The sequence below is a fragment of the Pagrus major genome, chromosome 4 (assembly GCF_040436345.1).
Source record: "Pagrus major chromosome 4, Pma_NU_1.0".
Lineage (NCBI taxonomy): Eukaryota > Metazoa > Chordata > Actinopteri > Spariformes > Sparidae > Pagrus > Pagrus major.
Genome location: NC_133218.1, coordinates 7,735,191 through 7,760,720, shown reverse-complemented (window position 1 = coordinate 7,760,720; position 25,530 = coordinate 7,735,191). Strand labels below are relative to the sequence as shown.

Genomic DNA, 25,530 nt, shown 5'->3' with positions numbered 1-25,530 from the left:
ATCCCACAAATTAAAATGCTTCGTCTCATTAGTTTAATTGATTCACAAGCCGAGGTGTTAAAATGACAATTCTATGTTGCTCAGCATATTTTTGAGCTATAGAGTGAGCCACGCTAGCCGTTTACTTCCAGACTTTATGCTAAGCTAAGCTAATCGACTCCTGGCTCTAGCTCCATCCACTCCAAAAAGTGAAAGCAGTGCTTTAAAACAAACAAATTGAACAGTTTTATCGTGAGACCGTATTGCGATGAATATGGAAATAAATAACTCAAGAATTTCTTATATTTTTGTACTGTCAGACTGTTTTAAAGGCAGGGAGACGCCGTATTTTTAAGATTGTGGTTGTATACTCTGCTGTGGATTGTACTTGGATTATTATTTTATAATAAATATTGGTGTAGTGTATGTAAGCCACAGTGTATGTTATGGTAATCTTTACTTTTCTTAATGTTGCAACTTTCCATTTCTTTAGGTCATATTTTTTTATTTTATTTTCTATTTTAACTCTATTTTATGTTGTGTACGCTGTGCTTATGCTGTGGTTAGGTTTAAGCACTAATACCATTTGGTAAGGGTTAGGAAAAGATCTTGTTTTGGCTTAAAATGCCTGTTTTGGTCGCTACAAACACAGCTGGGGATATCCCATCAAAAATATCTGTTTTAGTCACCACACTAAACCACACTACAGGGCTTGAAATTGTCTGGAGGTCTCCTAAAAAATACCCAGTAGTTTCCGACTTACAAATGTTGATACACAGTCTCGAATTGTGGTCACTGGTTTCACAGTCTTACTAAGACTTACCTAACTCCACCATCGTCCCCTCCACCTCTGGATATGAAATTCAGGTCATAAACATATAATGTGATATGAAACGTTTTGTAGAAATGTCAATGTGGTACGTATGACAAATACAGCTGTGAACATATCAGCAGTTTGCAGAACCGGTGACGGCCAACACTTTATTCTGGCGACTGGGCTGATTAAAGACAACATAGTGGTGTCAAAGTGTTGGCAGTAAAACATCAAGAGAGTTGCAGTCTGCTTTAAAAAAACACACTCAGATGCTCCTCTAATCTTAATAATCTCTCTTTGAGGTGAAATTTTAAATAAATTAAACCTCTGAACACAAAAAGTCTTTGATCCTTTGTGTTGGAGACGATATTTCTGTTCCGTCTCTGTGCCTTTCTTTCGACACCTCAGTGTGTTTTACCCCCCCAAACAGGACACCTTGGCTCATTGTCACCCTTGTTAACCAGTGTCTGTGTTCTTGCAAAAAATAGCATTCTGTTATTTTGACACCTGACTAAATATCACCGTGGCTGAATTTAATTCCAGCTGTGAGCCTCGTTCCTTTGCTGCAGGTGTAAATTCCTCCTGTCAGAGTCCTTCGTCAACATGGAAATGCTAATTTATCGGGAGCTCTAATTAGCATGAGGACTCAGGTGCAGAAGTGTCGCGCACATGATTCAGCTTAACCTTTTGCTTTGATTTCCCTCTAGACTGATTTCTGGTATTCACAGGTAAACAACTCTGTTTGCCCCTGTGCTGCTGAGGCTATGTCCTACTGCTGGGTATCATTTGAGTATTTTGCTCTCCTTTTTTTATTGAAGGTAATGCTTCTACATATTTATACTGGGATCTTAATTATTGTGTGGTTGAAGCATCCCTATAGTCGATTCTTGTCACATTATTGTGATCTCTCGGTCCCTCTGCTCCATGTCTAATTGAACTGATGTATCTTCTACAAAAAGATTAATAAATCAACTCTTCAGGCTTCTTTCTCCTGCCAGGATTCATCGCCTTCCACTCCGTCCTCCTGTTCTCACCTCACCGCTTTTAGACGAAAAAGAAGATAACAACAGTAAGCTATAAGGAGCAATTGTAGGGTTTTGAGAGCAGCTCCAAGATGAATGAAGATTGCTTTCAGAGGAGCAGGAAGAAAAAGGAAGAAAAATTATGTTTGTGCACAATTTTTTCTCATCATCCAAAAAAATTGTTGTTATGCACAGAAAACATAATGATACAAAATGCAGCCCACATGTGGGATGACTGTCTCACCTCTTAGGAATACAGAAAGTGTCAAAAGAAAGATGACACTACCATGTTTCACCATCAGGCCAGAGGTGGACTGGAATTAAAAATAGGGGAATATGAATAGGAAGGTCACTTGGATTCAGGACTAGGACTCATTGTGGATAATTCCAAATCCCAATGATCAGTGACCACTTCAGGAAGGTGTGTGCCTCACGGTTTACAGCACAGGTGGAAATTAAAGGTGTGGCAATGAGTTTGCCTCTTGTCACGGACCTGCAATTAATTTTTTATTCATAGAAGAATTTTAGAAATGTTGTTACTGGACAAGGTTTCGGCACAGTCATCCCAAATCCATGTTTCCTCCTGCTGATATGGTTGGATCATACAACGTGGCAGCTTGGAGATAATCATTTTTAATGCTCATATTATTATGCGCATCATTCTGTTGTTTCCTAAAGCGGTCACAGCTTATGCACAATGCAATCAGTCTTACCATAATCGAGTAGGTATATGAAGCATAATGCACCGACACATATGCTTGCTGTCCGCAATGGATCCATTAAATGTGCACTCTGTTGCGTAATGCAAACAAACCACTCAGCTATCAGCTGTGTACTAGAGATCAGATTGGAGACTTAACCACTCACGTAAAATATCTATTAGCTTGCTAAGATACAGTAGCCTAACTTACTGGAAATGACATGCACTTTAGCCAACAGCAGGCAGAGATGGTGTGTTATCTTATCAGAAACTTTCTGCTCCCTAGTGATATTAAAGTTTTTTTTAGTAAAAAGGATACTTTGAGTCAATTTAAGTATAAAAGTAGAGGGTATATAAGGTCTCTTATGAAGTCTTCAACATATGCCGTTTTATTATGCAGTCTGAGTACATAAAAATCAGTGGGGGGAAAAAATTGCATAATGATGCATCAAAATTCATTTAATCTCATTTGTTAGTTACATTTTTTGACACAAGCTATTTATCTCAGCACAGATTTAACTAATTATGCTTTTAAAAAGTGATGTGGACAAAATTGGTCATTTCAAAAAGTGTTGCAGAGATGCCCCCAGTGTCTAGGTGAATGACACCTAACTAGGAGACGGTACTATAACCAGTTAAGACACAGTTCCATAGGAAACAATGAAATCCAGCTGATTTAGTTGGTGATGCTTGCTCACGTTGCATTCAGTTAGGACACAGTGTAATGCCAAATCATCTTTTGTTTTTTTTACTGTATCACTGTTTCTGGACTACATTACTGAAACTCCTGTTACACCAGATGGCCAGTCTGCTCTTCCAGTAGATGTAAAAATTTCTCATTTGGGCCGCTTTTATACATATCAGTATTCAGATTCTAACCACTTTTAAGCATTTTAGCCAATTACTGCAAAGGCATGCAGCCCATCAGTACTGTAATCATCAGTGTATCAGCATGTAGTCAGTGAGCGTCAAGCTGTACAACTACACCAGGTTTAAAAGGAAATGCTGAGCACTTATGTATAAACTAGCAATAAAATCATTACTCCTGTATGTGAGATGCTCGCTAGGAAATACACCACTTTTCTCCTGTTAACTCATAAGACTCAGACTCACAGTGTCATCAAAATGCTCAAATTTACATGTAATGATAGCTTTGAGTTTACTGCTAGGGCGTTGCATCTCAGTGTTGTTGCTACAAGTGAGTGCTAATGTCTCACTTGGTAGGACATGCACAAGGTAGCTGAATTAATTGTTGTGCTCAGTTTTCTCTTACAAAGTGAGGGGGGTAAATAATGATGATATTTTAATGAATCATCTATACCCCTCCAGGATGGGAAGAGCTGCAGAAGAAGGCAGTGAACATAAAGATTTAATGGAAAAATAAGACGATTCATCATACATTCACTGGGATGTCTTATTCTGCTACTTTGCAATAAAGCTTATCGTTCAGGCATTGAGATCGTGCTTTATGCTGGAGGATTTTAAAAAGCAACAATAAAATAAGCGCTTTTTTCCAGATCACAAACGTAACAAACAGCCAGTCATAAAGGGGTCAGAGGTCAGAGCATCTAGACAACAACGGGTGATAAAATGGATGATAAAGAACTGCTGATAAAGAAATCCAAAATCATCAGAGGAGTGAAAAGATCCTTAAATGTCAGTTTCACTGTAAACTGGAAGATAGAGACAGACTTTCTTCTGACAAGAATGCTGTGATGGAGTGCAGTGGAGTGTATCTCAACCCAAACCCAGTAATTACAGGGTTTTTTCCCTCCTCAGATGGGACTGCCTGGATAAGGAAGACGAGAGACTGTTCATGGCTTTTAAGTCCCCAAATGTCCAGAACCTATTTCAAAAGGGGGATTATGCATTCAAATAAAGAAATGTTAGGATTGTTGAACTCCAAATGATACAATGTTTAATTGTGCAGTAAAGTCTTAAAGGCGACCTATTATGCTTTTTCATATTTTTCCTTTCCTCCAGTGTTTTATGTATGTTCTTGTGCAAGCTCCTCTCTCCCACAGAAAACACTGCGCCTGAAACGCCTCATCAGTAGTCCCGACTTTAATTCCGTGACTTTGTGACATCACACTATGTCACAGAGTCACATTTGCATAATGAATGCCTAGCGGCTAGTTTGGCATGTAAGAATTGATTTAGCACAGCTGCTCAGTTGTTGTTTGTGCTGCTGGCTCAGGTGTGTGTGAGCTGACCAATCAGAGGAGACTGGATATTCAGGAGGGGGGCCTTAAAGAGACAGGAGCTAAAACAAGAGTGTTTCAGACAGAAGGAGAATACTGAGCTGCAGCACTGGACAGTATGAGGAAACTGATGTGTTTTGAGCACTAAAGCATGTAAAGCTATTCTAGTAGTAACACAAAATAAAATTATGAACGTGAAAATGTGCATTATTTGTCTCCTTTAAGCAGCAGATAATGACAGCAGCTCTGATGCCAAAATGTTTGTTGAATGTTTTCAGCTTTGAGACATTAGACCTAATTCTCATGACGGCCGTTTTTTGGCAGGCTCTAAATAAAAACAATTCAGTGGATCTAATCTGGTTAAATAAGTTGACCTGTGGATAACCTGGTGCTATTTAAAAAGGAGAGAATCAGCAATTTTGGCAACTCTGAATATCATCGAAATGTTACTATGTGGTAGACTCCGACTGAAATCCAGAACCGATGTTGAAGATAAACATCAGAAGTGTCGAAGACATTTAACCGAGGTGATTTCTATGTTTCATAATTGTGATAACAGTCGTGCCTTTGTCACGTAATCGCATAAAAGAGATTCTTCTCAGATGCTATTAAAGCTAATTAAACTATTTATACCCGCGCGATTAGGTACATCCTTGAGACTCACTTTCAGGACTGTGAACTGAGCTCAACTTTAGATGGAGGATGTGGACACGAGCAGAATGTATACATTATGGAAGCACTAGAATATGCATACGACACTGAGCTGGGGAGTTACAAGATCCAACATTGTCAGAAGTGGCACTTAAGCTGAATGTTTGCTTACAAGCAATCGACATGCTCGTGTATTCATGAATAAATTTCACTCGCGCAGAGAGAAATCAGAGACGGCCCATTCAGAGAGCCTTTAACTGATAATCGAGATGTGAGGTAATTACAGAGGAGAATTATCGATTGCGGCGGGGAACAAGGGATCCGTCACGTCATGCCAGGTTTGAAAAGATCACAAAGTTCCCTAAAGGTTATCTCAGCATCTTGTCAGGCATCTGGAGCGTACAGGCGCGCCCTCGACCCCAGCTGTCACTCATATTTCAATCCACTTCTAAATTTCAAACTTCTCCCCTTCACAATGACACCCAGCCTTTTGAGAGGGGACTTTAAATAGAGGATGAACTCTGAGCTCGGCTAGTCAAATCAATCTAGTCACGGTGGAGGAACGGAGCGGTTCATTACTGGGAGGGCTGAGCAGCTCTCCGATCAGCTCTCTAATATCGCTGTGATCCTCTTCTCTTTTCTTACCTAATTGAATTCTCCAGGAGAGATGCCCCTCAGCTGAAGATTTATCATATCCCGAAATTGGAGGAGACTAGCTCCATGAAGGACGTGCGCAGAACATTTAATCCACTCCTCATGCTGTAAGACGAGCGTCCTGGTCTCTGCCAGGACTTGACTTATCCCACTGTGGACCACAGGCCTTCGGGGAGGTGTCTTTATTCAGCGCTGCCTCAGATGAACAGGAGCAGCAGCAGGAGGTGCAAGCTCCCCATATCAAATATGCTGCCTGTCATGTACAGTATGACCACCGTTCACAACAGATGGCATCGTAATCTGTAATCAAAGCCCCTTAAATGCAGCTCACCGCACAATATGTCTTGCTCAACTCCACATCTTTCTTTCTCTCCACCTATAACGTTCTCTCTCTCCTTGCAGTGATATACATTTGGCTTTCCTTTCCTTTCCTTTCCTTTCCTTTCCTTTCCTTTCCTTTCCTTTCCTTTCCTTCCTCCACTGTATTAATGAATGGTTGTGACATCAAAGATAAGATAACCGTGAGGATTGTATTTCACAGCCACTTCATTAGGAGGGTGGTTGAATGTAGAACGTGGTGTCTTGTTAACTTTAAGATCGAGTGTGGATAAGAAGGTGAGTCATAAAGAGGAGGCAGTTGGAGGACAACTGTACTCGCTGGAAGTCTGCAGGGGGTAATATAAATTGTTGAGGATCATGTTACCGTGGCAGATCTCGTGACTAACACAATCAGGAACTGCCTCTCATTATTTAGATTTACGGCATTCAGGTCCTGTCCTGTCCCACCCTGTCCTTGCCTCCACTGATTTGCCCCATCCTAAATTCCCAATTAACTCTAATCAATAAATTATCCTGTAACGTTTCATCTCCTATCTAAAGCCTTTTCTATTCTTCATTCTAATCTATTATATCCAATCCTATATCATATATTATATTCTATCTTATCTGATCTCTTGTCCTGTCCTATATTGTATATGCTGGCCTATCCTTGCAACCCGATATGCCACTCTATCCTGTCTTATTCTATCCTCCCCTATATTCTGTTCTGTCCTATCCTGTCCAAGTTTACATCCTTTCCTATCCTATCCTAACACATTTCTTATGCTACCCTATTCTGCCCTATCCTGTCCTATATCCTATCCTATCTTTTCCTATCCTATCCTTTATCCTATTCTATCTTATCCTGTCCTATCCAATATCCTATTCTACTCCATCCTATAACCTATTCTGTCCTATCCTATATCCTATTCTATTCTATTCCATATACTATCCTATCTCGTATTCTAACTCCTTTCTTACGCTATCCTGTCCTGTTCTTACCTATCATTCTCCTATCCTATGCTATATAATATCCTTTTCTATCCAATCCTGTTGCTTGTTCTTGTCTATATTGTTTTTTAGCCAATTATATCCAATCCCTGTCAGTCATATATCATATAAAATACAAGGTACAAGTTTCATTTATTCATAATTCTACAACACAGACCCGCACAACGAAATACATGTTGTAGTCCCTCTGTGCTAGTCACAAAAAATGATATAAATGGATGAATAAATAATAAGCCATAAAAAATATCTATTTTGAATGGTGCAGTGCAAAGGATAACCCGTGCAGTCTCACAGCCTGAGGGAAGAAGCTGCTCTGTAATCCTGTTCTACGGCAACAGATACTTCTGTATCGCTTGCCAGAAGGCAGCAGGATTAGCAGGCTGTGGGTAGGGTGGGTAATCCTGTATCATATCCTGTGCTTTACATTATATCCTGTTATATCCTATCATATCTTATTTTATTCTGTTCTATATTCTAATCTATGCTGTCCTGTCCCATCTTATCTTACTTTCCTTGTCCTGTCCTGTCCTGCCCTGTGCTACTTCTCCTACAATGCTTCCTTTAGTATAATCAGAAATATAACCATATATTATATACGCTTTTATACTCTTTTATAGATTGAGTTTAGTGTGTGCCGAGGATGGGAAGCTTGAACGAGATCTGATGTATATTATTCCAATGATTATGCATGTCTCCAGATGGGATGTATTTAAAGTATACTGCATATCTGTGCTTAAGGTCTGCCACATTTGCATGCAGTATGGCAGTTCTGGCAGAAATCCAGTGCTATACGATCACTTATTTGATTAAACATTATCATGCTCAGCAGGACAGAGGAGCTCTAAGAAGAGTCGAGGTATAACTGCTGACAGCAGCAGAAAGCCTTGTGACTCTTGTTGTAGTCGTGAATGGGAAGATCTGCCCTCTATTATCTAGTTTCTCACGGGCAATAAGCCTGAAACTAATAAAACCTACCATTGTGTAGGATCACTTTGTTTGTTTTTTCTATTTGCATGTTTCACATAATTTCTTATCTTGGCTTGGATTTCATATTTACTTGCTATTGTCAGTACTTTGTTCATTTATTGATGGTTTCATTCTTTCAAGCTTCCCTTTTTGTCAAACAGATGTAAACAACACAACAAGAGGTATGCTGTGGATTGGTTTCATCTTTAATTCTCCTAGTTCACATTGTTATCAGACAGTCCCTGAAACTTTCAGATTATTATATTTATTAAGTCTCCACTCAAGTCTTCCATTTCTCTGCTGTGGAATTTCAAGTTCAAGTTCCAAAATAAGATATCCAGTGATTGAAAGTATGAAAAATAATTATACGTTATCTCGTGTACTTTTTAAGAAACAATTCTTGACATACTGATCACCTGCACTCATCAATATTGATATTTATATTAACAGTGGCTCAGTGAATACATATAAAGAGGTGCTTGTGACAAGACCTACAAAAACTGTCCTTCAGCTCTATAAAGCATTTTAGCATCTTTTAGCTCATTGTTTTTAGTTTTACAAAATAACTTTACTGTTTCAGTTCACTGTCACTGCTCTCTCTACATAGCGGGGCGGTTTTCAGTAAGAAAGCTTTGATAAACCCACTGTAGATGATACCTGCTTAGCACCTAGCTAGTTCACAACTACATGGAGTAACTTAGAAAAGCATTTAACAGCAAGATATTTCCCTCAGGAGTTGGTGGAGACCAAACAGAGCTAAAAGTAGAGTGAATATTGGACTCACATTGGCCAGATGGCCAGAAATGCGACTCCAAATGAATGTTAAAGTTGCTCACTGTGTGTATATCAACATTCTCACTCCCAACTTGTCTAATATGGCGGCTTGGCCAGTGACCTTAAGCTTCAAAATATGACACTTTACCTACCTCTGGCATCAGTTTTGAAGGGCTGCACGGTCAAGTTAACAATAATATATTATATGCAAAGACTGGTTAGGCTATCAAAAAAAAGAAAGCTTGCTGACAAACGTTTACAAATTGTGACATATTATTGCTTTTGGACTGTTATTAATGTTGTCCAAGCAGAACAACTATTTGAATAGGTTAAGGAAAAGAAATACTACCTGGTTAAGTTCAAGTAAAAATAAAACTACTAGGTTAGGTTTACGTAAAAACAAAACTACATGGTTAGGTTCCGGTGGAAAACTACTTGGTTAGGTTCAGGTAAGAAAACTACTTGGTTAGGTTCAGGTAAGTAAACTACTTGGTTAGGTTCAGGTAAATATAAAACTACTTAGTTTGGTTTAGGTAAAATTAAAAAAAAATATTAAGCTTAGGAAAATATCATACTTTTGGGCTAAAATAACTCAGTATTGTAACTAATCTAACGTAATTAGGTGTAAGTATGTCACACTCTGAAAAGCAAGTGTTGTCATTTACATACGTTAACTTACTTACGGCAGATAACTGACTTTTGGTCACACATGGGACGCAAACCCTAGTCTTTTGAAGGAAAGTCTAGTGTATGACCCATCCAACTACCCAAGCTCTTCATACTACTACACTAGAGGGGCACTTCAAGAAGTGACACTAGAGGAGTAGCTACAGCTTCTAACTCACAGTAGAAGAGAAGGGCCACTGACTAGGCTGCTGTATTTGATGGGTGTGAGAACAGGCTGATTCAGACAACTTTTACTAACGTACCATAATAGCTTTTAAAAGTGATAATTTGTCAATTTTGTGGCCCAAATCAGTTAATGCTGCCTTAAGTTCTTGGTTGCCATGAAAACAAAGCAGACTGATTCCTCTAAATGTTATACATACATTTTTGCGTTTGTGAATGAGGCACTTACAGGGCACTGCTGAAAAATGGCCTGTATTTAAGATTCAGAGCATTTAATGGTGTAATGATAACCGTGGGTTGACAGTGTTGATGTACTCTGCTTATTATCCCGCGCAGATGGAGGTGTACAGTGTTGAAAGTGACATTCGTTGATGTGCAGATCCATCGCCTTCTGAGCTACTGCTGAGTAACTCCAGTATGGAGCTGAATCCGGAGAGGATCATAGCCTGATGACACTTGGCAAAATGGCACACTAATTATAGTCATTTTCATTTTGGGCAGAAACGCTTGAGCTTAGTCATGTGCGAAGTGTTGATACCTTTCAGAGCACGGACCAATGCTCCCACGATGTTTAGCCCTGCCAAATCTCTGCTGCGGATTGGCTGAGCCTGTAGCAAACAGTGACACTCAGAGGCTTAGGTAGTTTCCACCCAGGGCTGGATCGGCAAAGCAGTGACACAGAACGGTCTGGGGGCAGCCATGGGACGGCATCCTGGCTGGGAATATTAGCAGCGTTAGAAAACTCTGAGCTGATGGCTCTGGCATGGCTTCACAGCTCTCACACACAGAGAAGTGAAGTGAACGGTAAACTGGCTGACAGTTATTTTCACTCTGTACAGAGCTGCACTTAGAGTTGAGCTTCAGAGACAGAACGAGATAAATAAATGAGCAGAGCCTCGAAGATAATGATTAAGCATCAGAGCTTCACAGTTCATTATTTTCACACAATAGAGTAAGTGCCATAGTTTAGCTGATGCTGATTTCTGAAAATGAATCTCTCGATACTTGACCACACACACACACCCACGCACACACACGTGCACACACACACGCACGCACGCACGCACGCACACACACACACGCACCCACCCACACACACACACACACACACACACACACACACACACACACACACACACACACACACACACACACACTACAGGCTGCTGCAATAGCCCAAAGGCTGTAGCAGTGTCTGGAATATGCAAGGTCTTGTTAATGTAGCAAAATGAATGATCAAACATTGTTAGACTTTGTGTGTCTATGCTTCTCATGGTTTTACAACTTGACTTAATAATACCAGGAAGAATATCACTCGAATGAGGAATAGAACAGGAACCTCTGTTGTACTGATTTAAAACAGAAATGCACCAAAGTATAAAGAGGCAGACACCAAAAAACAACCAGGCAAAACAAAATCATTTGAAATATTGAAACAAAACCACCAAATCAGCATTATTTCTGACCCTAAATAGTCAGTACACATTGGTAGACTCCCTGACCAGCGTGACTGATAGACAACAAAGGAAAATGATGACAATATACAGACTGAGTGAACACAGCCTGACCATAGAAACAGGCAGAGCAGGCTACCCAGAGAGACCAGGCAGTGTTCACTTTGATATAAAAGAGAGGTTGAGACAGAGTCTCACTTCTTATTATACTGCCAGAAATATAAAGATTTGAGAGGGTTTTTTTCTTTGAAAAAATAAATAATATATACCCTGGTTTTATCCATGTCCCTGATCCACAGAATCTGCCCTATCTATGTGGGGAGAAAAGCCCATGTGCAGTATTAGCTGCAAAATATATTGACGGTTGGATGAACTAAGACAAACAAGCTCTGTAGCAGGGGCAGGGTACCCAAACTCTCTCCCTTGGAGGGCCAAAAACTACACTTAATGGCAGGGTACGGGCCAAAAGCAAACACCTATTATATAGCATTTTTAAGATGCACAGTGGTACTAGGATCCCAACTGACTTCAAAGTTCTCTCTCTGACTCTGCCCATCATTCTTGGATTGTTAAAGTAAACAAATTAATCAGGGATCCTATATATTTAAAGAACATTTTGTCTTACCAAAATAAAACAGCATAAACAGATTTTATGTCATAATTATTTAAAGGTGCAATATGTCAAATCCATAATTAGAACTAATAGGGGGCAGCACTAATGTTAGCACCAAATTCTGCTAACAGTAGCTACTATTGGCTAGTTAACTCAGGTAGCAATGGAGCTATAGTGGTCTGTGAGTAGTGTTGGTGCTCATACCACTAGCACAGGAGCTTTGGACCAGGAGAGGCCAGGGCTAGCTGGTTAGCATGCCAACTTCAGTAGATATCTGCAACATGATACTGGACATTCTGTTGATAATTTTGGTTAATTTTGGTTTCCAACTCAAATTCTTACATATTGCACCTTTTAAATATATTTTTTTTTCTCAGAGAAATACATCTGGTGGATCAATTTAAACCATATGGCAGGCCAACTTTGGCCCGTGGGCAACCCTGCTCTATATCAAATGTGAAGTGATTAAGAATCTGCTTGTGTTTTTTTTTTTTTTCATCTTATGAAATCTATCAAGTTTTAAAGGTAATTAATTAACATGTAATTTAGCCTTGCCAATACCGTGATTATTTGAAAATTTCAACACTTAAACCTGTTTTGAGGACTATTGTAGAATAAGGACTAAAAGTGCAGAACGGTATACACGAATAGAAAAGACAAATAGAGAGCCACACCAGTCTCTTTCTAAAAGCAGTGATTATTATTGACATGTGTTCAGGTGGTGGGGTTGTAAAGACAATGAAGAATGTTAGGCCTGCTAGGCTTCATGCACTATATACCATGATCAATATGTAGTTACTACCCACACAGTCTCTGCAGAGCTCTCTCAGAGGGACTGTATAGTGTTGTAGTCTTAATAATGGCCGTGTCCACTGGGACAAGCATTTAGTAGAAAAAAGTGTTTGGCTGATCGTCCATAATTCGGGCCATCCCTCCCCTGGAGGATCGGTCCCGGGGAAACCTCTGATAACTAAAACAATCAATTGAAATTTCATTCCTGCTATTTTTTCATTTTGCTTTGTACTGAACTATTCGACTACTCTCTCTACCTCCATTTGTCTGTCCCCATGGATTTTCAGATGCAGTTGCTGGAAAAATTGGGCTGTATCCTTAGTGCTGAATCCGTCGTTTCTATGCAGGGGAATCATTTTTAATAAAGCTGTAATTTGGTCAATTTTGCCTGTCACTTTTATATCGATATCATATTCTCCAGCTCACACTCTCTGCTGTTAATGTAATTGAGACAAATTGTCACAATTTGCCTGGATTTCTATTTTTCCAGCAAAAGTGCAGCTGAGAAGAGCAGAAGACCCATTTGTTTCCATGATGTTCATACGTGCCAATATGGATATTAAAATGTTAACCTTTATTTATCAAAGCCGGACTCACTGAGCATGTATGCTCATTTTATTTGACCAACACTGGCATGAAATATAAGAGAGGACAGCCAGTTATAAATTCCTTTTCTCCACTTCAACCCCCATATGCACAGCAACCGGTGTGAGAGTGCACTTGCAAGGCACTTCACACCCAACTCTTCTGGTGAAGCTTCTCAGTGTCCATCACTGTGAGAACGTGAAGCAGGGCGGCGCTCTAGCTGCCCTCTTTGGGGAGAAAAAGGCAAAAAAAAAAGCACACCATATACCCCAGTTGGCTTTGTATATTAATACTGTTGTTGGAGGCCATTTTATAAATCAGATCCTGACCAACAGATGGAAGGCGGATATAATTTCATAGGCTCATACATTAGGAAGGAAGCCGCTACATCTGTCTGCCTGTGCGTGTGATTGCATTTGCATAGAGGTAACAGGCGTGTGTTTGTCTCTGTGAGCGAAACCCGACTGATCATAATACTTGATTCCCATTTACAAGCTTTGAATGCCAAATGTCCCTCATGATTGTTTTGGAGCATGACTTGTTCCATCCTACCAGTTGCAGTAAATGTTGGGGGGAAATAGCTTCCTTTCCTCTGTTTCTCGTCATCGTTCCTTCCTTCTGTATCCTTTTTATGCGTCTCTCTTTACAATTCAGCTTGCGAACACTCATGAGTCAAGCATAAGAAAAAATACACAAAGAAAAACAGGTTATCTGATTGATGTTAGGCGTGCGCTTTAATCTAGAGGAGTGCTACTTCACCACCGCGTCCCCACTCTGAAGTGTTTGGGCTGTAGAGGAGTGCTGCTCTGCCTCTGTGAAAACAGGGAGGCAGAATGTAGATCAATATCCCAGGAACACACCAGAGACATTCTATTTTATTAAACATTTTCCCATTAAGGCGGTGGCGCAAGCATTGTAGATCATCCCAACAAAGTCGTAAATCACAGACAGACAGCAGTATTGGAAACAATGGGCAGAATCAGAGGAGATTACTGAGAAAAAGGGAAGATACTCTGTGTTTGTGCTACTGGGAGCCTCGCGGATCTTGTTCTTTTATTATCACACATTTTCAGCCGAGGGATTGGTTCAGTGATAGGGTGGCATCAAAATCCTATCATGGTCATCACAACTCACATCTTTATGTTACAGGCAAGGCTCACCGGCTAATCACCTCTTTATAATCTTATCTGTAAACAAAGACAGACTAAAGTCACGTTATTCTCCTACTATTCGCAACCGAGCAGGCGATTTGGAGTGAAGTGCGTTGCTAAAGGTCTCCAAAATTGCAATGTGAACTCAGATTTGAAGCTGTACTTATTAATATTTTATAGTAACAGTGGATTAAATGGCTATGTGTAATGTGAAAGGGGATACTTGTAGAGACAAAACCACAGAGGATTATCAAGTGACTTTCCAATTCCCCTCAACTGATGGCCCATAGGGAAAACTTAGATATTATATACAGTAGAGTATATAATATTACAGTATTATAGTAATATTAGTTTTTAATGTTCATGAATTGAATGTGATGACGGTCTTCCTTTAAAAAATGCATAAAGACGACGTGATCTTAACAACATGTCTTTTAGAATTCCATATTTGTACACCGTGATATCTGAGGGAGGACTGGCCGTGTTTCGTTTTATATAAAGGAAGGTGAAGGTGATCAACATGTCTGGTATTATAGGATTATTGGATATTATATGAATATTGGAATTGAATTTAACAATGTTTCTAAAGGATGATGGTTAGTGAAAAAGGCTAGAACATTTATTTGTATCTGAGGAATATTTATGTCATATACTGAAAGAATGTTCAGTTTTCTGAAAACTTACTTTACATTTAATTTTTTAAAATTAGTTTCACATTTTGAAACTTCTTTTTCATGGGCTGATGTTGATAAATAGAGACGAGACATCTCTTCTGTTAAGGGTCAAATTGTAAAATCAAGCCTAAGGATTTGTTTTAAAAGTACTTTTTTAGATATTTATCCTGCAAATACCACCTTCACCTTGTTTCCAGCCACAGTTGGCACCAAATAGTAGTCGGACAAAGTGAATCAACATTTATTAGCTAAAGATGCAGATATTGCCCTTAGGCATTGGTGGAGACCAAAACAGAGCTTGAATGAGTTATTACTGACATTAATGCATGTTTAAAAAAGCAACTGTTTACCTTATCAACTTTAAAGAGTGCCACTGTGTCAGAACTGTGTTTACAGCTTGTTCTGCCAAAGAAAATTGCTCGACACACAACATATGTTGATGTCAGGGCAGTGTATATTTTTCACAAAGTCTATTAGACAAATGACAATGCTGATGGAGCATTCACAGCCTGGCATTAACTTTACTTCCATGTCAATTCCAATCTTGAAATCCTGAGTAAAACATTGATCAGTGCACAGATCTGTCTGAGCTCGCTCAGTAGTTTTGTCAATAAGAAACTTCTATACATCAATAGCAAGTCGCTGGAAGGAAGCAGATAGCTTCTGAATGGCTTTAAATCCAGAGCTATTCAGTTTGTGATGCTCAAATTGTTATCCTTCTCTTCCTTTCAAAAGCTCCCTCTGTGCTGTTATTTGTTGTGTTCACTTATGAAAAAAAATGAAAAACAACATATTCACAGAAGCCCAGAACAAGCTAGCAGGTAGGGGTTGAGTGCGTAGCCCAGGGCCACTGCAACACAACAGATGGCTGTTGCTGGGATGGAATCTGTTACTGTTTGGTTCCAGGGTGTTCTCCTCAAGCACCGGACCACCCTGCCACCCAGTTCAGATTGTACTTTGTTGGAGGCCATTCTCTAAAGCAGATGGAAGGTGGTTGTAATTTCATAGGCTTGTATGTTACGGAGCAATCTGGTAGATCTGCTCGAACAATTTGTTCTGATAGCAGCCTGCTCATTTCCTTTGTACTCCCCAGTTATTAATCAAGTCATGTCATGGCAAATTTATTTAGAAAGCCCTTTAATGAAACAGGATTGTCATGAAATACTGTACAGAGAACAAATAGTTTAAAGACAGATAAGAGAGGAGAGACAAAAAAAGAGAGCCAGACTTTCATTCTCATCATGTTGTCAAGACAAAAGAAAAACTCACATTCCCCTTTTCCTTTGCTCAAATCTCCCTTCTTCTGTGTAATATTCATTTTGACAAAGAGGCGATTTAAAATTATTGTAGTGCCTGACTCATTGAAAGTCTGGATGAGAGCATCTACTTGAAATGTAAAAGTGTTAGCATCTCCATTACTTTTCGAATTATGTTGATTTTTATTTTTGTACCATTTTATTTGTGCGTCCTCCGAGGATCGGGGAAAAACAGGACAGAGATTGAATGCTCTGTATTATCGCCGCATCTTTGTTATTCATATCCATCTTTTCACCGGCATCTAATCCACATGCATATTCAGAGTGCCGCGGACAATCAGTGGTTTTGAGCAGACGACGTGCTCGGGTCCGCAGGGAGGTGTTGCCTGCTTCCTCTGTGCTGTTTGTTGACAGCAGCTTGATGAAAATGGGGATTGTGCTAAATTATATGACAGAGCATAAAGCAGTGCTGCAAATAAAAACACTTTGTTCCCACATAAATGATGATGATTTTTTTCCACAACACAATTTTGCCTCACTATCTTACTATAGCATATACAATATTGTGGAAATTATGTCCCACTGATGCAAGCAGGTCATGTATTTTAATCACTGTAGTTGCCAAAAATGCTTTTTCCAACGTGGACACAAACAGTATAAAACTGTCTACTTACTATTTCAGTACATCAAGTTAGCCTGAACAACAAAAACTGCTCAGATCTGAGCCAGGTTTATAATATATTTTGCTCTTCTTATGATGCTCAGCTGTTTTCTTATTACAGTATTTTTTGTGAAAAACTTTATAATAAATTAAATATCTTTTTGATTTCATTTCGCAATCCTACACATTCAAAGTAACGACTTCAGGAACAAAGGGCTGTTGTTAGTTCACCAGTAAACCTAACAAAAGTATTACGATGCTCCGAGGCCACTCTCGAGTGCTTACTGCAGTTTCAGCTCAAGTCCCATATTGAGCCATCCAGGCCTGTATCATTTTCAGAGGAGCGAATCACATGATTGATGACAAACAAGGCCTTGCTCTCTTTTTGATTCCTCTCCATTCCTTTTCTTTCAGGCCTGTCTTGTCCCAAACTATAAAACTCTCTTTTATTGAAAATCTATAAAAACTCTCCAGTGTTGAATATCACCATTCTTTGGTCCGTGGATCAAGATATGTCAATCTGGGACAGAGAAGCTCCTTAGGGAACGGACAGAAGCTTTCTCAATGTTTAATTGCTGAAGCTTCCATCCAAGAGGAACGACTGATGATTTTTGCATTAGAGACTATTTTTAAATCTTTAGTTACGCAAGAACAGAGAGTTTTGTAATTTAACTTATTTTGGTTGGTTTGAATATGTACTCAGCTTTTAAATACTTTATTCTCTGCTGGTTTTTGTTATAACTTCTACTATTTATATCAGGGGACTTCAGGCCAAGGCCCCCTTAGCTGACAGAGAGATGGAGTAGGGACCCCGTACTATATATATATATGTTGTCAGGAATTCTGTTGCATAATTAACTGGGCCTACAATAACATGTAGGCAGGCCTATAGTGTCATGATATACAAGTCGGCAGCAGTTGTAGCATGGATAATGTTGGGTGCATTCCCCTCACCCTCTGCTATTATTGCCACACATCCACATGTGCCACATGAGGCTATGTTAGCTTGCTCATGATTGCCACATGTGTGCAGGGGGGCCAACAGCATGCAGAAAGTCATGATATATTTATAGCATATACTGTATATAGTATGTATATATAGGTAGACTCATCAGTGTTGTGTTGAATTCAATTAAATGAAATTAGTTTTTTACAAATGAATCTCAGCTAATAATATTATATGTAAAGTCTAATATGTACCCAAGAAATGTCATTTATTCCATACAGGTACATGATGAATCTAACATATACAGCATATGTAGATAGCAGTATAAAACACATTTTCTAAAATAGCATTAGTATATTTTTAATTTAATGTTTAAACCATAATTTCAAACTGTTTTAAGCATCTGTCTGATCATTAAAGACATGGGTAGTGAATGTTTGCATTTAGTGCCTGGATATTTACAGTTGACTTCCCTTCTTCAGTTTAAATGTGCTGTTTAACTGATTCAGCTGGGACATTATTCTGCCCTGCTTGAAAACACTGTAACCTCCAACATGAGAACTCTTTTCTTTTGAAACCTCGCCCATGTTGCCTTTTCTTTTTTGCGATGACTCCAGCCTCACAGCACGTGAGACCCCAGTGTGTGAACTTAATTTCATCTGAGCGTGCCCTTTCTCCCAATGGTTACACAGTGGCGCTGTGAATAAGCAAAGCTTTGCGAGGGGAAACGGTCATGTCGGCCTGCAGGTCACGTTAATGACTCAGCTCCTCGCCTTAAGAATCAGCTGCCTTCAGTTCAACTCTAATATCAACATCAGCTGTGTTACTCTGTCGGTGTGAAGCAGTTATAGCTGATGCACCATTTCAGCAACACTTTCCCATTTGAGCGCACATACATGCATTTTGCTCTCGGGTTTTAGTGCTTTCAAAGTGATACTATGACTGTTTTTATGATTGTATCTGTGAATAAGTGTCTACAGTGTGAGTGGGCTTATGTAACGCTGGTAATACTGACTTTTATTCACACCCAATACTGGCCAAAAAGCCTAAAATGTCCCGCTATTGATATTTTACACACACCTTTGTGTTCTTGTAGCTTGACGTGCTCCATTTTCCCTTCAAACATCTAACAATACTACCACATTTCCTCTTAGCTACATACGGTATGTAGTAATGCATCCAAGCATTGGAGACAGAATAAAATCTGACTGTAGACACATTCCAGTTAGAGGTTAAAAACATATAAATGCACCCATCTCTCTGCAATTTCCAAATACATCAGTAAGTGGTCTGTGGAAGCCTCTACGGGGTCTGTCACATGTGATTATCAGTGACACTGAAATAACACCAAAATTAACAGTTGTTCTGCTTGTCTCATTAAAGCGACAGGAAGACGTGTCTCCAGTGATTTCAACACGTACGATCTCACTGAGCTGTTGCAGCACTTATCTGATCCCTGATCAGAGTGATCTTTTCGTGTGAGAGAGCGATGTGAAAGAGTGTGTGAGGACAATTCTTTTTCTCTTTCTCCTAGTTCGTTAAAGCTATAGTTGTTAGCTCGGTAGCTGTTACTAAGCCGGTTAAGTGGGCAAGTTATTCTTCTTCTGGTGTTCTCGGCAGTTAACAGACAGCTTCGTGTGCACTACCACCCCCCTCTGGACTGGAGTGGAGCTGCCCTTGATTTGCATGTGGACCAGGAAGAATTGCAATCAGATTTGTGATCTGGCTGAAGGAGCACACACACACACACACACACACACACACACACACACACACACACACACACACACACACACACACACACACAACCCTACATTGCTAACATTTTTACAGTGACCAACTGTGGACCTCTGTTTCTGGTCATTTTTCGCTGGTTAAGCGGGCAAGTCATTCTTCTTCTGGTGTTCTCGGCAGTTAACAGACAGCTTTGTGTGCACTACCACCCCCCTCTGGACTGGAATAGAAGCTGCTCTTGATTTGCATGTGGACCAGGAAGGATCATGCTTCGGCCTAAAAATAGGCGTACGTATTTTGTTGTCACAAACACAGCTGTAGATGTCCAGACTCGTCGAAAACATCCGTTATGGTCTGGGAAACGACACAATTTAAATATAGCACTGTAATTTCCTGGAAAAAAAGTAGTGAACAGGTGCATCACTCTTTCTGCTTACTGCTCCGACCCACCAGCATTACAAAAAATGAAATTGGCAACTGAGTAACAATAAAGCCTTGCACAGCAGGGTTCCACCACCGCTGGTTACATTTGGCAGACATATCCTCCTCTCCACCAGAGAAGGTGATGCACCCCGGAGCGCTGCGCTCAAATAAACAGGATGCCTCGGATGCTGCCTCATCATTGTAAACCAGATGCACAGGAGCCAAAAGATATGCTACAGGAGCATACATTTCGCCAAAACCAAAACGCAGGAATGCTATTTTCCTGCTGCTGTCGTGAAATACAAACCTCTATCTGATCACAGAACACATACTGAGCTGTGAATGTGGGTGCAGATCACATTTTTCTGGCTTCGGCTGAAAGATTGGTCTGTGTTTCTGTGTGCGTGTATATAGATGGTATGTATATATAGATATGCGTCTTTATGTCAAAACCGCATGTGTGCTATTGGTATGAACAGCCAATCAGCTGGCTTGCTGCCATTTAAGAAACCTGCGTGTGTCTCTCTGATTGTTGTATTGCCATTGATTTGAAATCTGACATTTAGGATGAAGTTCCCTTTAGCGTGTAATCATATTTTCCTATTTCCAAAACAAAGCTATAAAGCATTTGCCATGTCCTCTGCTACATCTCCTCATTTCCCTGGCTTAATTGAAATCGGTGTGCCCTATGTGTGTTGCCTATTTCATTTCCAAACCATAACAAACAAATCATTTACAAATGCTCTTTTTCCTAAAGCTAATTTAAAGGCGCCAGCTCCACTTTTATCCCATCACATAGGCCGAGCGTTCCCTGGGAGTCTGGTGATAGTATTAGTAGAACTAAAGTCGACCGGACTATTTATTTGGTCGGTCCCCCCTAACACTTCCCCTCACATAGATTAAGCTTCAGAAGCTGCCTCTTGGCAATTAAATCTATCAGAGGGCAGCAGAGAGTGCTCCGTCAGAACTGTTCCAATAATTGCAATTTAAATGAATATGGATTCAAAAACTTTGACAACACAGAGCCAGTTATTTTGCAACTTGGGACTGAAAAGAAAGAGTTTTTCTCCTGTCACATCTCCTGGTTTTTGTTTTCCTTTCTCCTCGGATGAACAGGAAGCTCTCATTTACTATTCTCTTTCTTTCTGTTTACAGACACATAGAGAACTGGACAGGATTGCAGACTCTGAGAGACGTCGATATGGAGCTCTACACTGGACTACAGAGACTGTGAGTGTTGATGCTGTTATCTGGAGGGGAGCGGGGGGAGACAAGTGATAGACACTTCTCTGTATTTCAGTCCTACTGCGTTGCAGATCTGGAAAAGGACAGTGGAACCTGTACCGCTGTTAATCCCTGTTTTCCATCAGGTTGCCCGTCTGCTCGCTGCAGAGCCGCCAATGGTTTTCCTCCTAGAGATGAGAGCAGTAATTCAGCTCAGAACACAAGTGGCTGCGGCATCACCAGCAATGCGTCAGGATTTAATGTCCGATACTTCTCCGAATGTGACACGATCCGGGTTAATTCTCAGAGGAGATGACAAGGTGTTAGAGGGGTGTGTGCAGAGCAGAGGGAGTGGAGGGTGTGTTTCTGATCCTAACACAAGCTGATGTTTAAACAAGCTTTTAATTCTTGACAGTCACACGCCGGTGGAACATCCCCTTCGCTTTGCTTAGCCACTGATCAAATAATGCTAAAAAGCAGCAGGGAAAATTGAATTAGGGGTCCCTGCTGTTGTGTTGTGATTTTTTTTTCAACCCTCATCTCTTCACTTCTTAAAGCAATGTTACGCTCTTTTGCCGCTTTGCCACCCTGCACTATGAGGCCACTTTCTTTACATTCCTCTCGCCCCGCCACTCCTCGCTCCACAGACGCTGCCTCCTCTTCCTCCTCATTTTTTTCCCTCTCTCTGCAGAGAACCGTATTCTCCCTTGCCCTCCAAATTCAGAGCTGGCCTCTCCCCTGATCCCCTTGATCCCTCATCAGGGAGGCCAAGAGCAATATCTCCACCACTAAATTAGCATTTTTCTCATTACCACTGCCTCTCTCCTGCTGCCTTGTCTGGGGACGCTGGCTCCTCCCTGGCTGGAGTCGGGCCTTCCCAGGGAAGGCTGTTACCTTGTGATGCTGCCCAGTGGGGCTGTTAGCAGTGTGGAGGGATGAGTGAGAAAAAAATTAGTCTGGGATACTTTACATCACCACATTTTAAATTTTGACTCAGTCATCTTTATTTTAATTAAATGAAAAAAAAGATGCCATCCATTAAATTAAACACTGATGTATTCAATGTGTTATATAACTGTAGAGTGCATATCCCAAATTAGGGTTATTTTATGAGGAAGTTGTTTATTTTAATACTTCACTGTTGTTTCTGCACTCGTGTTTCAAAGTTCATTTATCAAATATTACACTTTTTCTAATTAAACACCAACAAACAAGACTCGTTAGAGCCTTTCTTAGCAATCGAACAGAGGCAAATCTGTTTGAACATAAAGAGTTGTTTCATGTAATTTACTGGATTCAGTTACTATAAAAGGTAAAGCTGCTTGTTATAGTGCGTATTTTTACAGTCAACAAATCCCATAAAAAGACAGATAAAAACCAACAGCGCAGTATCCTGGTCTCAATACTATCTATTTACCCCCGCCCACTGGTGCCTACTGAAGGCATAACTCTTACAAAAATAGGTCACAAACTTATATTTAATAAAAAAAAAAAAAAATCCAAACTACTTTCATTAAACAGCTGGGCACTGTGGTTTTTGGCAAACACAAGTAAAAAAAAGTGCATTTGTCTGGGATTATTTTCAGCTGTGGATTGATACACATCTGCATATCTGCCAAAACTCCAATTGGTACTTTCTCCCGTTGATCTCCAAATTTCATAGTGATACAAATCAAATGGATGTTTCTCAGTTCCTGTGTAGGATGTGTGTTTTGCTACCTGGCAGCCCAAGAACACATTGTGCAAATGACCAGGGCCGGATTAAATGGACAGATTATTCTAGGGGGACTATAATAAAGGGGCCCCCTATATGCACTTTTTGAAGATTAATGAAATACCACATGATTACTATTTTACTCATATATTTAGTTAGGTATATATATTTTAGTTTATCTTTTTATATTTCGGTATTTATAAGCAATTGGTGAGTCATGTACTTGTACTTGTACTAGTCATGTACTATGGAAAGCACAGCTAACGTGTGTTTAAAAATGAATGAATAAATATATAAACCTTCAAAAAAAGTTTGACTGGAGAATCTTCGATTTTTATAGTGTACGTTAAACATTATTAGGTAGGCAGTTGTTTCCCCCTCTGTGGGGGCCCCCTAGTGGCAGTAAGGCTCTGGCATGTGCCTAGAATGCCTGTGCCCTGATCCAGCCCAGCAAATGATCCTGCCTGATGTGCGTCTCATCACTTCGCTCGCTCAACTCCCTCACTCCGCTTACTTTGCAGCTGAAAGTGGATGGAACAGGTCCTGAGAAGAAGAAATACACTTACAAATGTCTCTCCACTCGGTGTGAGACTTTCCACTTCATTGACATTTGCTTCCTATCTTACCCGCTCCTCCTCCTGCCTCCACACTGCAGCGCTCTATCATTTTATCCTTCCTCTTCTTTTTGAGTTTCTGCCTTGCAATGATGGCCCCTGAACACACACACACACACACACACACACACACACACACACACACACACACTCAACAATCAAAATGTATTTTGTAATGCAAATTGTAGATGTTGACTTTAGGTTGCCTTTTTGAACATTTTGTATGTTTTCTTAAAATGATTTTACTGTAAGCTATAAATATAAGACCTATTTTCACAGCCTAGTGTTGGCAGGTATGCATTTGGTGCACTACTGAGTATGTAAAGCAGTCGGACAGTGTATGTGGGATTGAGCTAGAATAAATACAGTGTGTGTTCATGGTAGGGATGTTAATCGCTTTACTGCAGAGAATAGTTTTGACCGGTTGCGCTAATGACTAGAGCAGCCTGCAATAAAAAGTAAAGCACTCTAAAAAAGCTCAGTGTGCGAACGGTTCCTCCAGAAGGGCAACAAAGTCAAATGTAAGTTAAAAATGTGTGATGCTACTCTTTAGTTTAGTAATACTACTCGCACTATGCTGTACCACATTAAGATCAAGCACGCTGCTGCCATGTTGAAGCATGGCTCGCAGCCAAATATCACGTTGCTGCTAGTCGGGAAGATTAAATGTGCGCTGGTTGGGGGAGATATATGCTGCCAATCAGTGTGGCAGAGGGCGAGAGATTCAAAGAGTTATGACATCAGAGCTACTGTAACTAAACACATGGAAAGCACTTTCAGAAGAAGAAGGATGAGCTAAAAGTCAAGATAGCCAGGTCAGACAGGTTAAGGGCCCACATTCACATCACGTTACTTTCTGGCAGTAAAGCTCTGGTGGTGCACACGGGAGCTTCTGGTTCAAGCTCTTGTGCATTGAGCGAAAAAGGGCACAACTCAGCACGTTGGTTTTGATTGACATTAGCTGACACTGTGGTAACAAAGGGCTGACTATCTATCTTAAACCAAGCTTACAACAAGGGTCATACAAGCACTCACCAGCAACATTCAGTGTGCAGCAGATCTGCTTCAACTAAAGCCTTTTTCTGTCTCTGTTACGATGTTACTTCTGATAAAGCTCAAGATAGATGGACACAGCCAGAACAAGCTTCTCCTCCATTTCAGTTGTTGATCAATTGGGAAGCAGTGAAATGATGACAATTTGTCAGATTGCCTACTAATATACAACACAGCAGCGTTACATTATCCCAGAATTCAAGCTTGTTGAATGTCGAGTGTCTTTTTAATAGTTGTTAGAGAACAAGTGAACTCTATGGCACACAATTGGCTATCAGAAAATACTTAAAATCAATTTAGTGCCACTTTATAATCTCTAACAGGATTTTTTGGAAATAAGAAAACAGACTATAACCAGACTCATCGCTGTTACTTTGGTGCATCATTGTGCTAAAGTGTGTGCTTTCAAATGAAGCACTTGCTCTTTCTATGGTATTGCACGTTCAAGTAACTATTTATCTTGTTTTTTATCTGATTTTGCAGAATTATATTTTTTTTTTAATAAAATAGGCAGTGTGGCAAGGTAACTTCAATGTAGTTCAAAAGCACCCTTCGAGTAAAAATTGCAGTCAAGTGCCGAGGCCTTTCACGACCCCTGTACTGTTAATACTCCTTTAATCAGATATGTTTTAGTCCAGCCTTTAACCCTTCACAACTTGTTTAACACCTCGCATCCATCAAATTACTGTTTTTTAAA

The 25,530-nt window shown here is 40.0% G+C and overlaps 1 protein-coding gene across 3 annotated transcripts in view; it reads left to right on the top strand.

Annotated features, from left to right (window-relative positions):
* Positions 1-25,530, top strand: part of ntrk3b (neurotrophic tyrosine kinase, receptor, type 3b) — a 196,509-nt gene that overhangs the window by 16,207 nt on the left and 154,772 nt on the right. For all 3 annotated transcript variants that reach the window (XM_073464712.1, XM_073464710.1, XM_073464711.1), the window contains exon 2: positions 21,384-21,458. In XM_073464712.1, the coding sequence (XP_073320813.1) occupies positions 21,384-21,458 (75 nt within the window). The remainder of the gene's footprint in view (positions 1-21,383; positions 21,459-25,530) is intronic.